The sequence below is a fragment of the Anarhichas minor genome, unplaced genomic scaffold (assembly GCF_050575085.1).
Source record: "Anarhichas minor isolate MPS153535 unplaced genomic scaffold, ASM5057508v1 ptg000038l, whole genome shotgun sequence".
Classification (NCBI taxonomy): Eukaryota; Metazoa; Chordata; class Actinopteri; order Perciformes; family Anarhichadidae; genus Anarhichas; species Anarhichas minor.
This window is the reverse complement of record NW_027466484.1, coordinates 2,540,396-2,555,381: the sequence shown is the minus strand read 5'-3', so window position 1 is coordinate 2,555,381 and position 14,986 is coordinate 2,540,396. Positions and strand designations below refer to the sequence as shown.

The following is a 14,986-nucleotide window of genomic DNA, read 5'->3' as shown; positions in this document are numbered from 1 at the left end:
GGACTCCAGAACCAATCAGAATGCGAACCCACCAGTCAGAAAACAGCTTATAAAAAGAGGCTGATGTCATATTTTTCTTGAATTAAACATCATTTATGCATGACGTTAAAAACAAGCACACTTTTATTTATCCCTTGCAAACATCTTGAATAATATAAAGCTACAGTATATCCCACAAACTCCTTTATTTGTATTTATTTATATTCAATTTATTATAGATTAAACAATAAATACAATACAAATTTAAAAAATAAGTCCTTTTAAAGAAAGGATAGATTTATGATGCTTTGACAATAGACATTTAATTTACCAAATAGCATTTAACAAGTTTAAAGTATGCATTTGTTTGATGATAATGATCCAGCTACTCCCAAATCATCTATAATACAAGCACTATATATATATATTTTTTTTTTCATTCTTTCTTTTCTCTGCAGGGAAATTAACATGCACACTCAATAAAGGATTTTTTTTAATTTTAGGTTTATTGTTTATATGATTGTCAAGTGCATAGAGACAGTGACTCAACATTTTGACAAACCTTAAACTGAGATTACAATGAGATTGTACATGTGTTCCATAATGGCAATACATTAAATATACGAAGCATCTTTGCAGCTCACACAACACAAATTCTCAAACTTGCTTCTATTTAAAGGAGAGAAAAATCCAATGGAAAAATAAAATGCCATCTCAAAACATCCACACCAGAAGATGGCCAGAGAGCACACAGCCTGTGCGGAAAGTTTTGCCCATTTCCAATTTTTTTATTGTGCATTATTAAATTGATCTCATTGCATAAAAAAACCGAAGTGATATTTACACTAACTCCATGTTTCTGATGTTTTCAAACATCGAAACAGAAGAAATAAGCAATAACCACAAAAATGACCATTTAAAAACCCAGTTAAATATGAAGCTACTGACACGACATCTCACGATTAACACTCTCTTTGGCTCTAAAAGAAACAGGAAGTGCTATAGTTTTTAAATGTTTCGGAATAACTGGTCTGGGCTACGGACCATTTCAAACTTGTAAAGTATGTTATTTAAATATACAGCGTCTAGCTGACTGATTCTTTGAGAATTGAGTGCTTTGGAATGTTTTTAACACATCCGTTTATCTTAAAATACCTATACAGTGTAAATATGTACAAATAAATACAGACAGTGCACTAGCCATCATCTACAGAGTGTGATGCTGGTACTCCGTCTTCCACAGTCCACATCCAGTATAATTCAGGTCCTTTGTACACTAATCTTTACTGGATGACAGCCAACAGTCTTATCTTGAAAGTGCTTATCAGACAAGTGAACATACAAACATTTCTATCACCAACAGACAGCTTAAGTGTATCTGTACGTTCCACATATTTGCAGCGAGTGCATAAATAACCTGAGATCTCAACCTCAGTTCCATGAAGTTCCATTACTAATTTAAGAAGGGAAGGTTTGGTTTTTGCTCTCGAGGGAAAACTTCATTCAACATTAAAAAGGATAAAACATGGTCCGACTTTACAACATACTCGTAATTAATGACATGACCAAAGGTCTGGCAAATCAGCTATTATTACTATAGGTAACTATTAAACAGCTGCCTCTGGCCTTTCCAGTGATACAATAAGGCACCATAACCCCAAGATCCTCATCTTAACTTCCTTTAAAAAGGTATTAAATCCCCTTAATTCCTAAACCTCCACGCCAACAGCAGTGCACAGGCGCCCACTCCTGCAGCGGTCAGAATGTACTTTGTATTAGCTGGCTGGGTGCAAGAGGCCGTCTTCTTCTCTGAATCCTTCAACTCAGCAGCGGGTGCGGGCTCAGAGGGGTGGCACTCCTCACTGGACGGGGTGTTTACACTCAATACAGGGTCCACAGTGTTGGTGGGAAGTGGTGGTGCAGAGGCGATCTCCTTGGCTGCTTCACCGTTAACGATGTGAGCTTGTGTTGGGCTCTGGCCGTCCAGGTCAAGGATAGACGGCTCCTCGGATACATGCACCACGTGCGTCAACACCTGGTGTCTCTCCAAACCCCGACAAGGGGACTCGTAGTGGTTTTCCTCCGGTTCACTATGGCTAAGAGCAATGCCGTTCTCCTGGCATGGCAGTGCGGACGCTGTACTCACAGTGATGGAGCTGACAGCAGAGCATGCAGGAGGTTGGGCGGCGGTCACAGCGTCCGGTGCAGCATCGCTGATTTCCAGACGCTCACTGTCACCCGAGTAAGGCTGCACCGGGTAGCTGGGTGCACAGACAGCGGGGCTGCCATTATTTGGTGGGTGGATGCTGATGAGTTGGCCAGGCTTGCTCAGACACACATGGCTGTCATCACAGAGAGAGGCGTCTATCCCAGCAGCACCCGGCAGGGGGGAGGATGCAGCTGCAGTTTCTGTCTGTGGGCCGCTTTCAACAACCTGCAGATGAAAATGAGGTCAAGTTTAGCTTTTAAAAAGGAAGCTGGTGTAGTTTTTTCTCTGTCAGGTATGTGAATGTGGTTTGAAAAGACGTTAGGAAAACTACAGCTTAACAGCTCCAAGTGAAGTTGAATCGATCCCTCTCAAACAACATTAGAAGAGTATATTCTACTCAAAAATGTTATGCTGTTGGGTGAAAACACCTATGATTGAAGTGTTATTAGTAATGTAACGGGTTTCATTAAAGGTACCATATGCTAGGTGACTAGCAGCTCTATGTTTCTATGAGTGGGTCGCCGTTTTTTTGTTGTTTTCTTAAACTGATCGAGAGCTGACGGCTGCAACGAGCCAAGAAACGCCGCAATGTGAGTAAAAGCAAGAAATAACAAACTGCAAGCCAGCAAACATGAATGTAAATAATGCAGGATTTAAAATATTAAAGAAATGCACACAATTAGTTTTTGTCAGAAACACTGAACGAGAGTTGCATTGAGTTACATTATGATGCGTTCAGGCTCTATTCAGTAAAAATGAGGCGCAGGTTAATTGTAACTTTACCATGATGTGTTCAAATGTAATGTTTGTCTAGAAACTTGAATGAATACACTTGTATGAAGGAGATGTTTTCACAGCAATATAAAACAGACATCATGGGATTGTGAACGGTTTAACTGACTAACGTAGAATATCTCTCCCGCTGTTGGTCACTCGTATTCTATTGTCATAATGACGTTTCAGTCCTCAGACTTTCACTAAGTAAAAGTCATGAATGAATACATTTAGTTAATGCTTGATGAAGGTTTGAGGACCAAAACAAATAGTACCAGAGACATCTTTTGTGTTTTTATTACCATATGTGGGTATTCACCTGTGTGGTAGGAGGTTCAGAGGTCTCTTCAGGCTGCAGGACAACAGCTGGTTTGAGGTCCACAGGAGGGGTGGTGTCCTGGACTGGAGGCTTCTCTGGAGTCATCGTGAGGAAAGAGGATCCGTCGGTGACATCTGAGTTCGTCTGGGTTGGAGAGGGACTCTGCGGTGGCCGGACCTGTGTGGAGGTAGTAGTTGTCTGGAGAGGATCCGGGCTGGGTGGAGCGTCTGTTTCACGCTGGGGTGGTTGATGAGTGGCCACATGGTCGATCGATACCTCGCTGTTTTCCGCGCTCTCCTGATCAGGGATCACACCATTATCACCAGAGACGTCCTGGATGTCTGATTCAGAGTTTTCCTCCGGCTCCTGGTGAGCGTTAACCTCCCTCTGAGGCGATGGAGGTGTACTCGTCTGAGCGTTTGGGCTCTCAGGGGACGCGGGAGGTGTTGATGGACGGGCTGCCACTTCACCCTGAGTTGACTGTGGGGGCTCAGGCACCAGCTCAGGTGGAGAAACAGCCTCAGGAACTTGCGGCTGCACGGGGGTTTCCAGAAGGGGGGAGGCCTCGGCGGCTGGCTCCGGAGGAGCCGACGCTTCAGCTGGCGCTTCACCTGCTTCAGCTGGCGGAGCAACAGCAGCCTGACTGTTTGCACCGCTCTCTGGGACGGGCAGAGGACTGGCAGATGGTGCTGGATGGACGTGTGCCCTGACGACAGTCGTTGGAGGGGAGCCGGGGTTGGAATCTAGGGCAAAGCAAACAACGTTGTCTTTTAAATCCATTTTGAATGCATGTGACTAAAGCTCCTGAGAGGCTAGCTGACTGTGTAATAATACAGTAATCCAGTTATCATTTACTCACTTACTGGAGTTTCTAACGAGCACTCGAGTTCACAGGAAGAACAGAATGTGCTGAATGTCCGATACATTTATTTATTACCGGACACAGACGCATTGCTTGAAGCCTAGTTCTCTTTATTGTCTCACATACTACTTTGATCACAGGAACCCTAAACATTTGATAGAATTAGTTTGAGGTAGTGCTACATATGTTCTGATCAGAAGGGAATAATACTCAGTACGAGGTACTTGACTTAAAGACTTACTGTCGACGCCTCTCAGAGCGTCGTACTCGGCTCTGATCTCTGCTGCTAGAGTCGTATGCTCACACGCCTCAAGTGCGTCGATGAACTGCTCCGGCCAGTTCTCTCTCCTCTTCAGACAGTCCAGAAGAAGCACCATGCTGTCGTAGTTCCCATACGTTTCTCTTTTTGCCTCTATGTTTTCCTAAAATTAGATTTCATACAAAAAGAAGCATATGAATACATCAAGTTATGGCTTTGTTGTTAGTGTACTGATGATTGTTTTAGTGAGGTTTATTGTTTCTGTCATCAGTGGTAATAAACATTATAAAAGCCGAACAATAACCACATTTTCCCTCCAAAAATGTTTCTGATCGGATGTGATGTTATGTCAGAAACTAACTGTACAGACTCAATGGTTTATATCAATATTGGCCAAAAAGAGAAACAGTATTGGTCGGGCCCTAATGCTAACAGAGCTGTGCTACGCTACGCCTGCTTGTACTTGTAATCTTAAAGTTGGTAACTTTTAAAAAATTGTCATATTTGCTCAAACTGTCACTATATCCTGACAGCAGTACATGAGACCAATAAACGCTGAGAATAATTCCTCTGCCTCCTTTTAAAGCTCGTAATGGCATTTACAAGATACCACAACACCCGAACCAATCCAACAGACCCTAGTCCTAGTCCTAGTCCTAGTCCTTCACACTAACGAAACTTACCCTGTCGTGAGGAGTCAAGCAGGGCAGGTGGATCATTACTTCTCTCACTTTCACCTTGCTCACAATTATCGGCATTTTCCGCCGTAAGTATCCGTTGTACAGCTTGTCACTGGCAAACGACATCTGAGAAATGACAACGTGGACAAAAACACAGAGACAGTTACGATCATTTCTGCTCCTGGTATCAACCCTGTCACTACATGGGAGATGGGAAAGTACCCAAAAAACACATTCAGGCAACCTGATCTGTATCGTCTGCAGTGATCACTGATTCACTGAGTCGGGACTTTTTACTCAGTGAAACCGAAAGTGAAAATGAAGATCAGACGTCCTGCAGCTCCGGGGTAAAAACAGAAAATGGGACCATTTCCTGTCAGTTTACGGGAAACTCTTCTTAAAGTGTGTGACTCATTCTGCACAGCTGCAACTCTTCTCTTACGTTGTCAAGAGGAGGACAACGCTTCAGGTCAAGGTTGCTGTTGTCTGGCATACGAAGAAGGTGAACAGGTCCAGACTAGTCACTGATTAATCACCTCCACACTTCAGCTTCATAACTGAACTTCAAATGTGCAGCATGAACGTCTCTCCACACACACACACACACACACACACACACACACACACACACACACACACACACACACACACACACACACACACACACACACACACACACACACACACACACACACACACACACACACGCACACACACCTTTGTCAGGGTCAAATATAAAGCCTGGGAACACTTTGTATTGAATACAACTTAAAACCTTCACTCTGTTTGTATCTAAACAGTCAGGTGAAGTAATCTGCTGTCAGTCAGGGGAGGGAGGGACATCTTCTCAGGATTATCCGTCATCACCGGCCTCGTCAAATGGAGCAGCACGTTACACGTTAGTGTCAACATGGAACTAATGTCAGAGGCAGAAACCAAAGAGCAAAATCTTCCTCAACGTATCATTAGCCCTCAGAGGCCGAGCTTTGCTTTACCTCACTCACTCACTCACTCACTCACACACGCACACACGCACACACACACGCACACACACACACACACACACACACACACACACACACACACCGTTGTGTAAGTGGAATGTAGGAAGTGTGTGGGTTGTATTTTCAAGCATGCATCTAGGTGTAAAGTGATGAGGGACTTCAGATTACCAAGACAAGGGGGGGGGGGGGGGGGGGGGGGGGGGGTGAGAGGAGGAAAGAGCACCTTGGCACGAGGGTGAATTATGCAGAGCTGAGCCCAATGAATGACCTCTAACATGGCAGGCCATGGCGGTCCTTCTCCTTGGATTTCCAAGACTTGTGGGTCAAATTTCATGCAGAACAGATCTGATGAAAATCTCACAGCTGCTGCTTCAAAGTCTTATTTGAGTCTTGTGGCGCTTTGCGAGAGTTCAGATTCACTTTAACCTTGTTGTCCCACACGAGGACGTTCGACAAGAAGTGAAAGCAGATTTATTTAGATTTACAAACTGGCATGAGGAAATAGCTCGAGGCAGTTCTGGAGTAAACATGAATAGGAAGGGTGGGGGAAGAAAGAGAGGGCTGCACACGAACAACAAGAACGATAGAGACTCATATCATCCAGTGAAATATGTTGTGAAGAATACTTTTCAAGCCTATTTTATGATCAAAACAATTGACTAAGCAGGTTTGGAAGACAATGACCGATGCATAGGAACAACAAAGACGATCTAACTGCGTGTCAAATATTGAAATGTGTTGTTAAATAAAGCTAAATAAAGACGAAGTAATCGTAATATCACATAATATAGTTCTCACCTTTCGTGTTTTGGTGCCTCAGCAGTTCGTGACTCTCCGTCAAAAGCTATTCCTGCTCTCACGAAAACCTGCGCTGTCTTCCTCACACACACATCTGCGCAGCTGTTCCCTCCCGAGCTGCTCGCTCTCCATTCCTATTGGACGAGAGCGCCGTCAATCAAAACACGGGCCAATAGCATAGAGGTCAGGCTGTGAAGAAGGCGGGGCGTGCTTAATCACGACCCTAACGGTGACCTGTGCTGTGCTGGGCTGTGCTGTGCTGGGCTGTGCTGGGATGGGATGGGATGGGATGGGATGGGATGGCAGCAGAAGTAGATTGGATCTAGACTTCTGCTTTACATCTGTCTCTAATCCCTGATCCTAATCCGTTCACATAGACACACGCACACACACACACACACACACGCACAGACACACACACACACACACACACACACACACGCACACACACACACACACACACACACACACACACACACACACTCACGCACACAAAGGGGAGGGAACAAATTGTGTTATTTATATGAAACAGAAAATATGATCATAACAATTGTATTCCTTAATGAAAAAGTTGGTGTTCAACAGCAGAGAATCCGGGAGCATAAAAACACACAGTGGTGATAGTAATGTTAGTGTTTGAGGTACTTGTACTTGAATATGTCCATTTCATGGTACTTTGTTATTTCTACTCTGCTTCTGCTCCGATTCAACACAGAGAGGAATATTGTACTTTACATGATGACCTTTGAAAGATGTCTAATTGTTACAGATTAAAAGTATCTAACCGGATATATAACCACACACATGAACTCCTCCGCGACCAGCTACAGCAGTCTGAGTAAAATGATTATTAAAAACTATAACTAGAAACGTAACGGAGCAGAAAAGTAGCATGAAATTGAAATACTCAAGTGAAATATAAGTACCTGAAATTTGTAAATTAATATTCCACCACTGCTGATATTATTACATTTGTGCTTTTATCATGTTGTTTGTGCTGATTTCAAATGTACTACTAATAATAATAATACATCAAATTTATATAGCGCTTTTCAAAATACCCAAAGACGCTTAAATCTGCATTTAATGATGATGAATCTGTGAGAAACAACCGCAGTGGCAACGTCAACAGACTCAAATGAAGAATCCTCTTCAAGCCCTCATCATTTCACTTTCTATGCTTTTTGCCATGTCTCTGTGGTGTGTTTCAGTGTTTCAGCTGTTTTATTATTTTTGTTGTTTCTTTAATGTCAACATTTATTTTGTCTTATAAATGTTTGCTTTATGTTCTCAACGAGGAGAAACGCCTTATTACCCAAAACCCTCTGTGTGGTTTTATTACAGTTACCGTCATATTGTTGAAGCTCGATCATTAAAGACTTTACTATGGAAAGAAGATAATATTGATTTTATTGATCTGATTAAGTGAAAGCGTGTAATTGAGAGTGTGTTAAGGGGGAAAACAATAGATCCCAAGATCTGCTGAATCATAAAAGCACAAGTTACATGAGTTTAAATTATGTCTAAAACAGAAGTTTATGGCACCAGAGCAGCAACATGACTGAGTCAAGTGTAATCATGGCTCATGCTCATGTCTAAACACAAGGCGGCGCCACTGACTCACGCACTGAGTCAGTGAGTGAGGAGCAGCCTCCTGTGTCCAGTAACACAGTCATATGCAAACATTCCCAGAACACAACGAGCATCCACTGACGTGTACAAACAGGAGATACGTCTTTTGTGTGACAATAATCTTATTTAATGCAAGAAGCAAGTTAACAACATGAACAGGGTCCCGTGTGAGCTGAAGTACTGGAGCATTATGGGATGGATAATGACATCAGGCAGGCTGCTAGTTCATGATATTGCATGTCTGTTGAACAGGGATCGAATGGGCTCAATGTTTGTTTCAAAGCTGTTGTTTTTTAATGATAAGATGTTCTTTATCCTGCAAACGTGCCTTTAAATACGTTACATTAAATGCATTGCCTCCAGAAAAAAACGACATCTCTCATGAGTTATGATGCAAAGAGGTAAATATCGTGAGCACAGTGTTGCCTTTGTGCTCCACACAAATCTGATTATTTAACAGACAATTTGAACATATATGCTGTTTGTCATTTGACAGTTTTTCTGGTGAAAGAGACCAATGGAACGAGAATAAGCACCTCAGTTGATGCTAGAAGGGTCAAACAAAAAGACGATATCACACTGCACCATGGGAAGCGTAGGATTCACGGTCTTTGGAGCTTGACTCATATTAGGAACTAAAGATCTGGATATTTTATCCGCTCATATTTCCATATTGACCATCAACTTCACGCAGGTACATTTCTAAATCGCTTTAAGCTTTGAACCTCAAAACAAAACAACATTTCCATTAAAACGTGCATTACTCCGGTTGCCGCTGCAGCTCTGCACTTCCCACAAATCACCTGTCAATAAAACCACGTGGGCGGTCTCGTCTGTGACATCTCCTTCCTACATTTCCTTTTGTCGTTTCTGCATGTAGGTGGCAATCTCTTCTTTATCATTTTTCCACATTAGCGTCTGAACTAAACGTGAAGCGTGTCACTGCCAGAGGAGCATCATGAGAGACCGTGTGTGTTTAGACAAGCAGATGTGGGAAAATAAAGATGTGTTTGGATGAATAGTTGTTACTTTTATGATATTTGATGAAAGCAATGATCTGGATGGTAGTCTAGACATCAGAGAGGCCTGACAGAAAATAAGAGAATGTGAAAATAAGTTGGGAACAGACAACAAACCGGACACGAAACAACACAAAACCATCTTTATTCGGCGAATCCCAACCCTCTAACCCTCCTCGCAGCTCTTGCTAAAACTATTAGCGAGTCCCACTTTGTCTCAAGTCTGCTTCCAACCTTTCATATCTTGCAGGGCAATCCTTCCTTTGAGAGACGATGCTACAAATAAAGCCACAGCGAGAGCCTGAGGCAACATCAACTATCCATCACGGCTGAGTGGGGAGAAAAGACAGCAGCTACATCTCAATAAAAGAGCAGCACTGTACTCTCTTCAGAGGCCTTTAGCTTTAAAACCACAGAAGAAACAGACGGAGTCATAATGTAGACGCTTCTCATGCAGCACCGCGCAGATATCTCCACTCAGGCTTCAGTGGTTCAATGTAAAGCATTAAAGACTGCATACTATACCATGAGATCATTATTATGATGCATTCATGTAAAAGCAGGATTTTGTTGTAGTTGGTTGAGGTCAAGATCATTTTGAACTATTTACTCATTTTCATTATGAATTAATCTGCTGATTATTTTTCCCATTAGTCGATTGATTATTTGAGTTGTGAAAATGTAAAATATAGTGAGAGATGCAGTCACCATCACCCAGAGCTGCTCCAAACACATTCAAATTATTACAATTATTAAAAGGAAAAGCATCAGATCTTCACATGTAAGAAGCTGGAACCATGAAATGTTAAAAATGACTTGAAATGATGATCAAAATATTTGATTTGACTGATCGCTCCAGCTGTTCTCGTATATACTGTTGTGTAGTTTCATTTAAAACATCTTCATATGTTTTGTATTGAATAGTGACTAAAGCTGTCAGATGAATGTAGTAAAGTAAAGTACAATATTTCCCTCTGACATGTAGTCAAGTACAAGTATAAGAGAAAAGAGAAGACTCAAGTTTTAATTCCCTCTGCCGATCCAACATGACTGCTTTTTCCTTTTATGCGAGTTCAGATCTTGGTTAAAGTTCGTCAGTTCAGTCTTCAGCAGAGACGGCTAACCCTTACCCCACATATGAAGAAGCTCGCTGGCTGTGTGAATGATGAATGAGACGGCTTTAATTAAATATGTGCACTTAAAGGGAACTCTGCACAGCACGCCGGGGCCGTATAGACTTCATCCCCCAAAGGCAGTTTGATTTCTTTTATGCTGGCGTTAAGTGAACCAAGCGTCATGGCTGCACCACACAGCAGCCTGCACTGCTCTTTAAACACACGGTGCCTCTGACAACATTAAACATCTCAGAAAAGTGCTGCAAACACTTGGGCATGCCATGTGATAGTGAGGGATGCTTTGTGAGCCGTGTCTGTCAGTGACATGGATGAGAATTCACCAGAAATACTTTGTCTCAGATCGCACTGGCTTATGAGAAAGTGTCCCAACCTCGCCCCCGATTCTCTGCTGAGTGAATGAAGGTTCTGTGTCTGCCGGAAGTATCTGTCATCTGGATCCTGGATAGCTTGTACATGCGCTAACACCTTCAGGGTTAAAGGTCGGATCCCTATTGGGGTTTTAACCGATAATAAAGGCAGCAGAACACAAACAGCAGTGGGGAAAAGTAACAGGAATCCGGGAATTGACCTTTAATGCCTTTAATAAATATTCATCAAATCAACAATACCAAAAATAAAACACATGAGTGAAACAGCTTATCATGAGAAGCTAATGCTAACGCGACTTCAGTGCTCTGCACATTAATCTATTATTGTATTGATACGATATAAAATGTATACAGGTTTTCATTTCTCTTGATCCTTGAAGTACATTTTGCGTTTACAATACTAATACTTTACATTACTAATACTTCAGCACAAAAAAGCTGAATTGAATTGACTGATCACTGTCTGGTTAGTCAAGTTCCTGCAAGGCAGCAACCTCCGGCTCTGAGGACTGACGTCAAAGCTTCATGTCTTAAACTTGCATTCTCTCTAGTGTCCACCAGGGGGCGACTCCTCTGGTTGTATAGAAGTCTATGAGAAAATGACTCTACTTCTCTCTTGATTTATTACCTCAGTAAACATTGTAAACATGAGTTTATGGTCTCAATCTCTAGTTTCAAGTCTTCTTCAATACAGCATGATGTTCATTTAGTACATTATGGTCCATTTAGAGTCACACAGACCATAAAGCAGGGGATGCTTTAGGGCGGGGCTACACGGTGATTGACAGGTCGCTATTACATTACATTACAGTCATTTAGCAGACGCTTTTATCCAAAGCGACTTACAATTCAGAGTCTATCACATTTCTACACCGTAGGCACAACTACGGGAGCAATTCTGGGGTTAAGTATCTTGCTCAAGGACACGTCGACATGCGACTAGCGGAGCCGGGGTTCGAACTGCCGACCCTCTGATTGAAAGACGGCCCTGCTTAGCCACAATCGCCCATAACTTATGGACAATTCAACAAGAGCCGTATACATCATATCTACGTCACTCCTCCGCCGTCCAAATATGGTCACTTCTGTTCACTGGTTACAAAAAAGCCAAGATGAGCTACCATGGAGCCACACTGTCACTAACTACACTCCCTGCATAAATATAATGACAGGATATCAAAGTTATTCAGCAGCGAAAACTGCCTAAAAATATAAAGATAGAAGCACAGATCACAGTGAAGAAGTGAACAAACACTTCACCTAGTGATGGAGACATGTATCATTTCAATGGTATTATCACAAAAACTTCACTTCTTCTCAGCTACGTTGCCTAATGACGACACCTTTAAGACAATGGACTCTTAGTAAAACAATGGAAAAGGTCATTCAGTGAGCCATAGTTGGATTTCCAATTGTGGTAACAGTATTGCTACATACTTCAACCTTCCAGAATCTAAATATTTGAGGAGAACAAGAGTGTGAGACAAACACGAGTAATGACAGCAACGTCTTGTAAAAGCAGGATCAGTGTGATCAGTCTTGAAGATGGAGCTATCCTCCTGAGAATCCTGTTCTTTGTCTCATTAGTGAGATCATTTCACCGGCATGCAGAAACATCATCTGTCAGGGGAGTTAAAAAGCTTCCTGTTGGAGCACTTTTGGACGTTGCCGTAAAAGTTAATTAGACAGCTATACAACGGGCGTCCTGGTCATTTATTCTGTCCTATACAGACCTATGTCCTATCATGGCCTGCAGGTTATTAACTGCAGGAGTCTGTCAGTGCCTTTAAATTAAATTTTTTTCAAGGATTAAATGAAAAGCTGGTGAAGCTGCTTTTACCGTGAACACTCACCTCTTTTAAAAGCAGCCTATGATCAGGTTTCATCCTGTTTGTCTGTAAACGCTCGGCCTAAACTCTTTTGTTTTTTTGTGAATACGGCTCCACTCTTTGTATTTGTGTTTGTTACAAGCAGATGTTGGAAGCAGAGTCAATAAATATAAATATTTAGGCCATCGTGGCTAAATACTCATCTTTGTAGTGTTTTTTCTTTTCAGCTAATCTCTGTTATTTTCTGCTGCTGTGACACTTTTCCCTGCATGTTAGAAATAAACGTACCTTGTCTTATTAAACCATAAATAACAGGCTACTGATGTAAAAAGTTTGTAGTTTGAGCCAATCTACATTTACACAATTGAAGTCAGTCAGTGTTTTTACATTTCTTACATTAAGATGTATTCCAGGTTACAAGCACACAGCACAGCGTCTCCATCTTTAATTCATGTTGAAGGAGAAATGTGGGAGAAGTTATTTTGTACTTTTGTCTTTTAAATAGACTCCTTGATTGGCTGAGAAAAAGTAAATGATGTCTGTTATTCAGTATCTGATCTGCTGGTTAACTTTTATAACGACAGTGAAAAATAATGAAAAACCAAGTGACCCAAGGGCAGACGTTTGGAGACATGGTCCATTGTCAATGAATAAATGATGTGCCGGAGCACAATCATGATGAAGAGCTTTAGAGGCTTGTCTGTTTTTTCTCCTCGACCTGTAACCTTTCTTTTCACTCAGGCAGACTAAAATGTCAAATCTGCTGGGGCGTCGGAGCCACAGGCGGCCGCTGCTTTACTGGTAAACACACAGACGACTAAAAGCAGGTTTCTTTTCACGACCGCTGAAAGGTTAGACTGTTGACCAGGTCATGTGGGCTGGTGCTGGGCAGCTGACCATCCTCTCTCTAGTACGTATATATCCGACCAAAACCATTTATACTTCAAGAAACACTGGTTTTAAGTCTCTGGCTTCTCATTTTCACTAAAAATGTAAATAAATGGTTTCTACAAGAAATCTAAATCTAAAGACCATCATCACTTTATTTGTACTTTGATTTAGTTTTTCTGTCTATATCGTGTTGTAAGTTGATTGTTGAATACAAACAATGTGACAAACAATATTGTTTTTCATTTTACTTTCATCCATTTATCATCTAAATTGTTTATAACACTTTAAAATATAGTTATAAGCAGATATGATGACATTTTAAAGTGTTTATTGATGTATTTACAACCCTTACAAGAAACACTTTACTTAAATTGCCCCTATTTATCATCTATAAGCAGTATAAATATATAATAAAGGTGTTATAACACTGGCGTTGTACACACAAGATCTGAGTACTTTCTCCACCACTGCTTATACATCATGGAAAGGTTTAAACAGCACTTAAGTCAAACTTCCTGGAGTTTCTTTTACATATAAACTGAACATAATAGTGCACGCTGCACTTTTATGGCACCTTGTCTGTTAGTGTGACTGAGACTCTGCAGTCATTCATGCTGAGAAAGAATAAAGACATAAACATTGACCAGCTTTGACACCACTACTTAGTAAAACAGCCAAACTGTTGCTTTCACTGAAATATTATGATTGACCTAAAACATGCAGCTGGATTATAGTCGTGATTTTAATATGGAGAAATGATCTCTGCATGTCATCTCTTCTGAATTAAATGGAGAGATTTGATGGTCGAACTGCATTTGATCCGTGATTAAGGAAGACTCAATTATTTTATAGCCTTTGGAGAGAAAAAACCCAGAGAACATTTGTGAATGTTTTAATAGGTTATGCACCACACGTACACAATCACAAGTCACTCCTTGATGCGAGAGTGTCCTGGATATTTACATTGGCTTCATGTTAGATACAAACTTCCTCTAATAACGGTTGACAGTGCAGCAATACTGCAGGCAAAAACAGATATTCAAAATAGATAGAAACATGTGTTACAACAAAAAACATTATAGTGTACAAGTTTATTTTACATCTAATCAAGCTCACGACAGCAAACAGCCGTTGAACGAGGGTCTGCACGGTGGGTCAACACACTGGAAACCAGCTGAGAACAAGTTGAACTCTACTGCTAAAAAAACAGAACCAAAACAATCTGAT

The 14,986-nt window shown here is 41.4% G+C and overlaps 1 protein-coding gene across 2 annotated transcripts; it reads right to left on the bottom strand.

Annotated features, from left to right (window-relative positions):
* Positions 1 to 168: 168 nt before the first annotated feature.
* Positions 169 to 6,982, bottom strand: mavs (mitochondrial antiviral signaling protein). 2 transcript variants are annotated; one of them, XM_076107196.1, is made up of 5 exons: positions 6,885 to 6,982; positions 5,086 to 5,208; positions 4,385 to 4,565; positions 3,282 to 4,024; positions 169 to 2,413 (listed from the first exon to the last, which is right to left on the bottom strand). In XM_076107196.1, exons 2-5 carry the CDS (start codon positions 5,206 to 5,208, stop codon positions 1,682 to 1,684), a joined length of 1,779 nt encoding a protein of 592 aa, XP_075963311.1. In that variant the 5' UTR covers positions 6,885 to 6,982; the 3' UTR covers positions 169 to 1,681. The 2 variants fall into 2 exon arrangements, with proteins under 2 accessions (XP_075963311.1, XP_075963310.1); XM_076107195.1 differs by lacking the exon at positions 6,885 to 6,982 and adding an exon at positions 5,525 to 6,220.
* Between the last annotated feature and the right edge of the window lie 8,004 nt (positions 6,983 to 14,986).

What these genes read in the sequence shown, in the direction of transcription:
- mavs (XM_076107195.1), bottom strand. Translation starts at nt 5,575, where the DNA reads ATGCCAGACAACAGCAACCTTGACCTGAAGCGTTGTCCTCCTCTTGAC. An exon ending in GCTTGACTCCTCACGACAGG is followed by an intron (nt 4,566 to 5,085) that starts GTAAGTTTCGTT and finishes ATCTAATTTTAG; the next exon opens with GAAAACATAGAGGCAAAAAG. An exon ending in CTGAACCTCCTACCACACAG is followed by an intron (nt 2,414 to 3,281) that starts GTGAATACCCAC and finishes TTTCATCTGCAG; the next exon opens with GTTGTTGAAAGCGGCCCACA.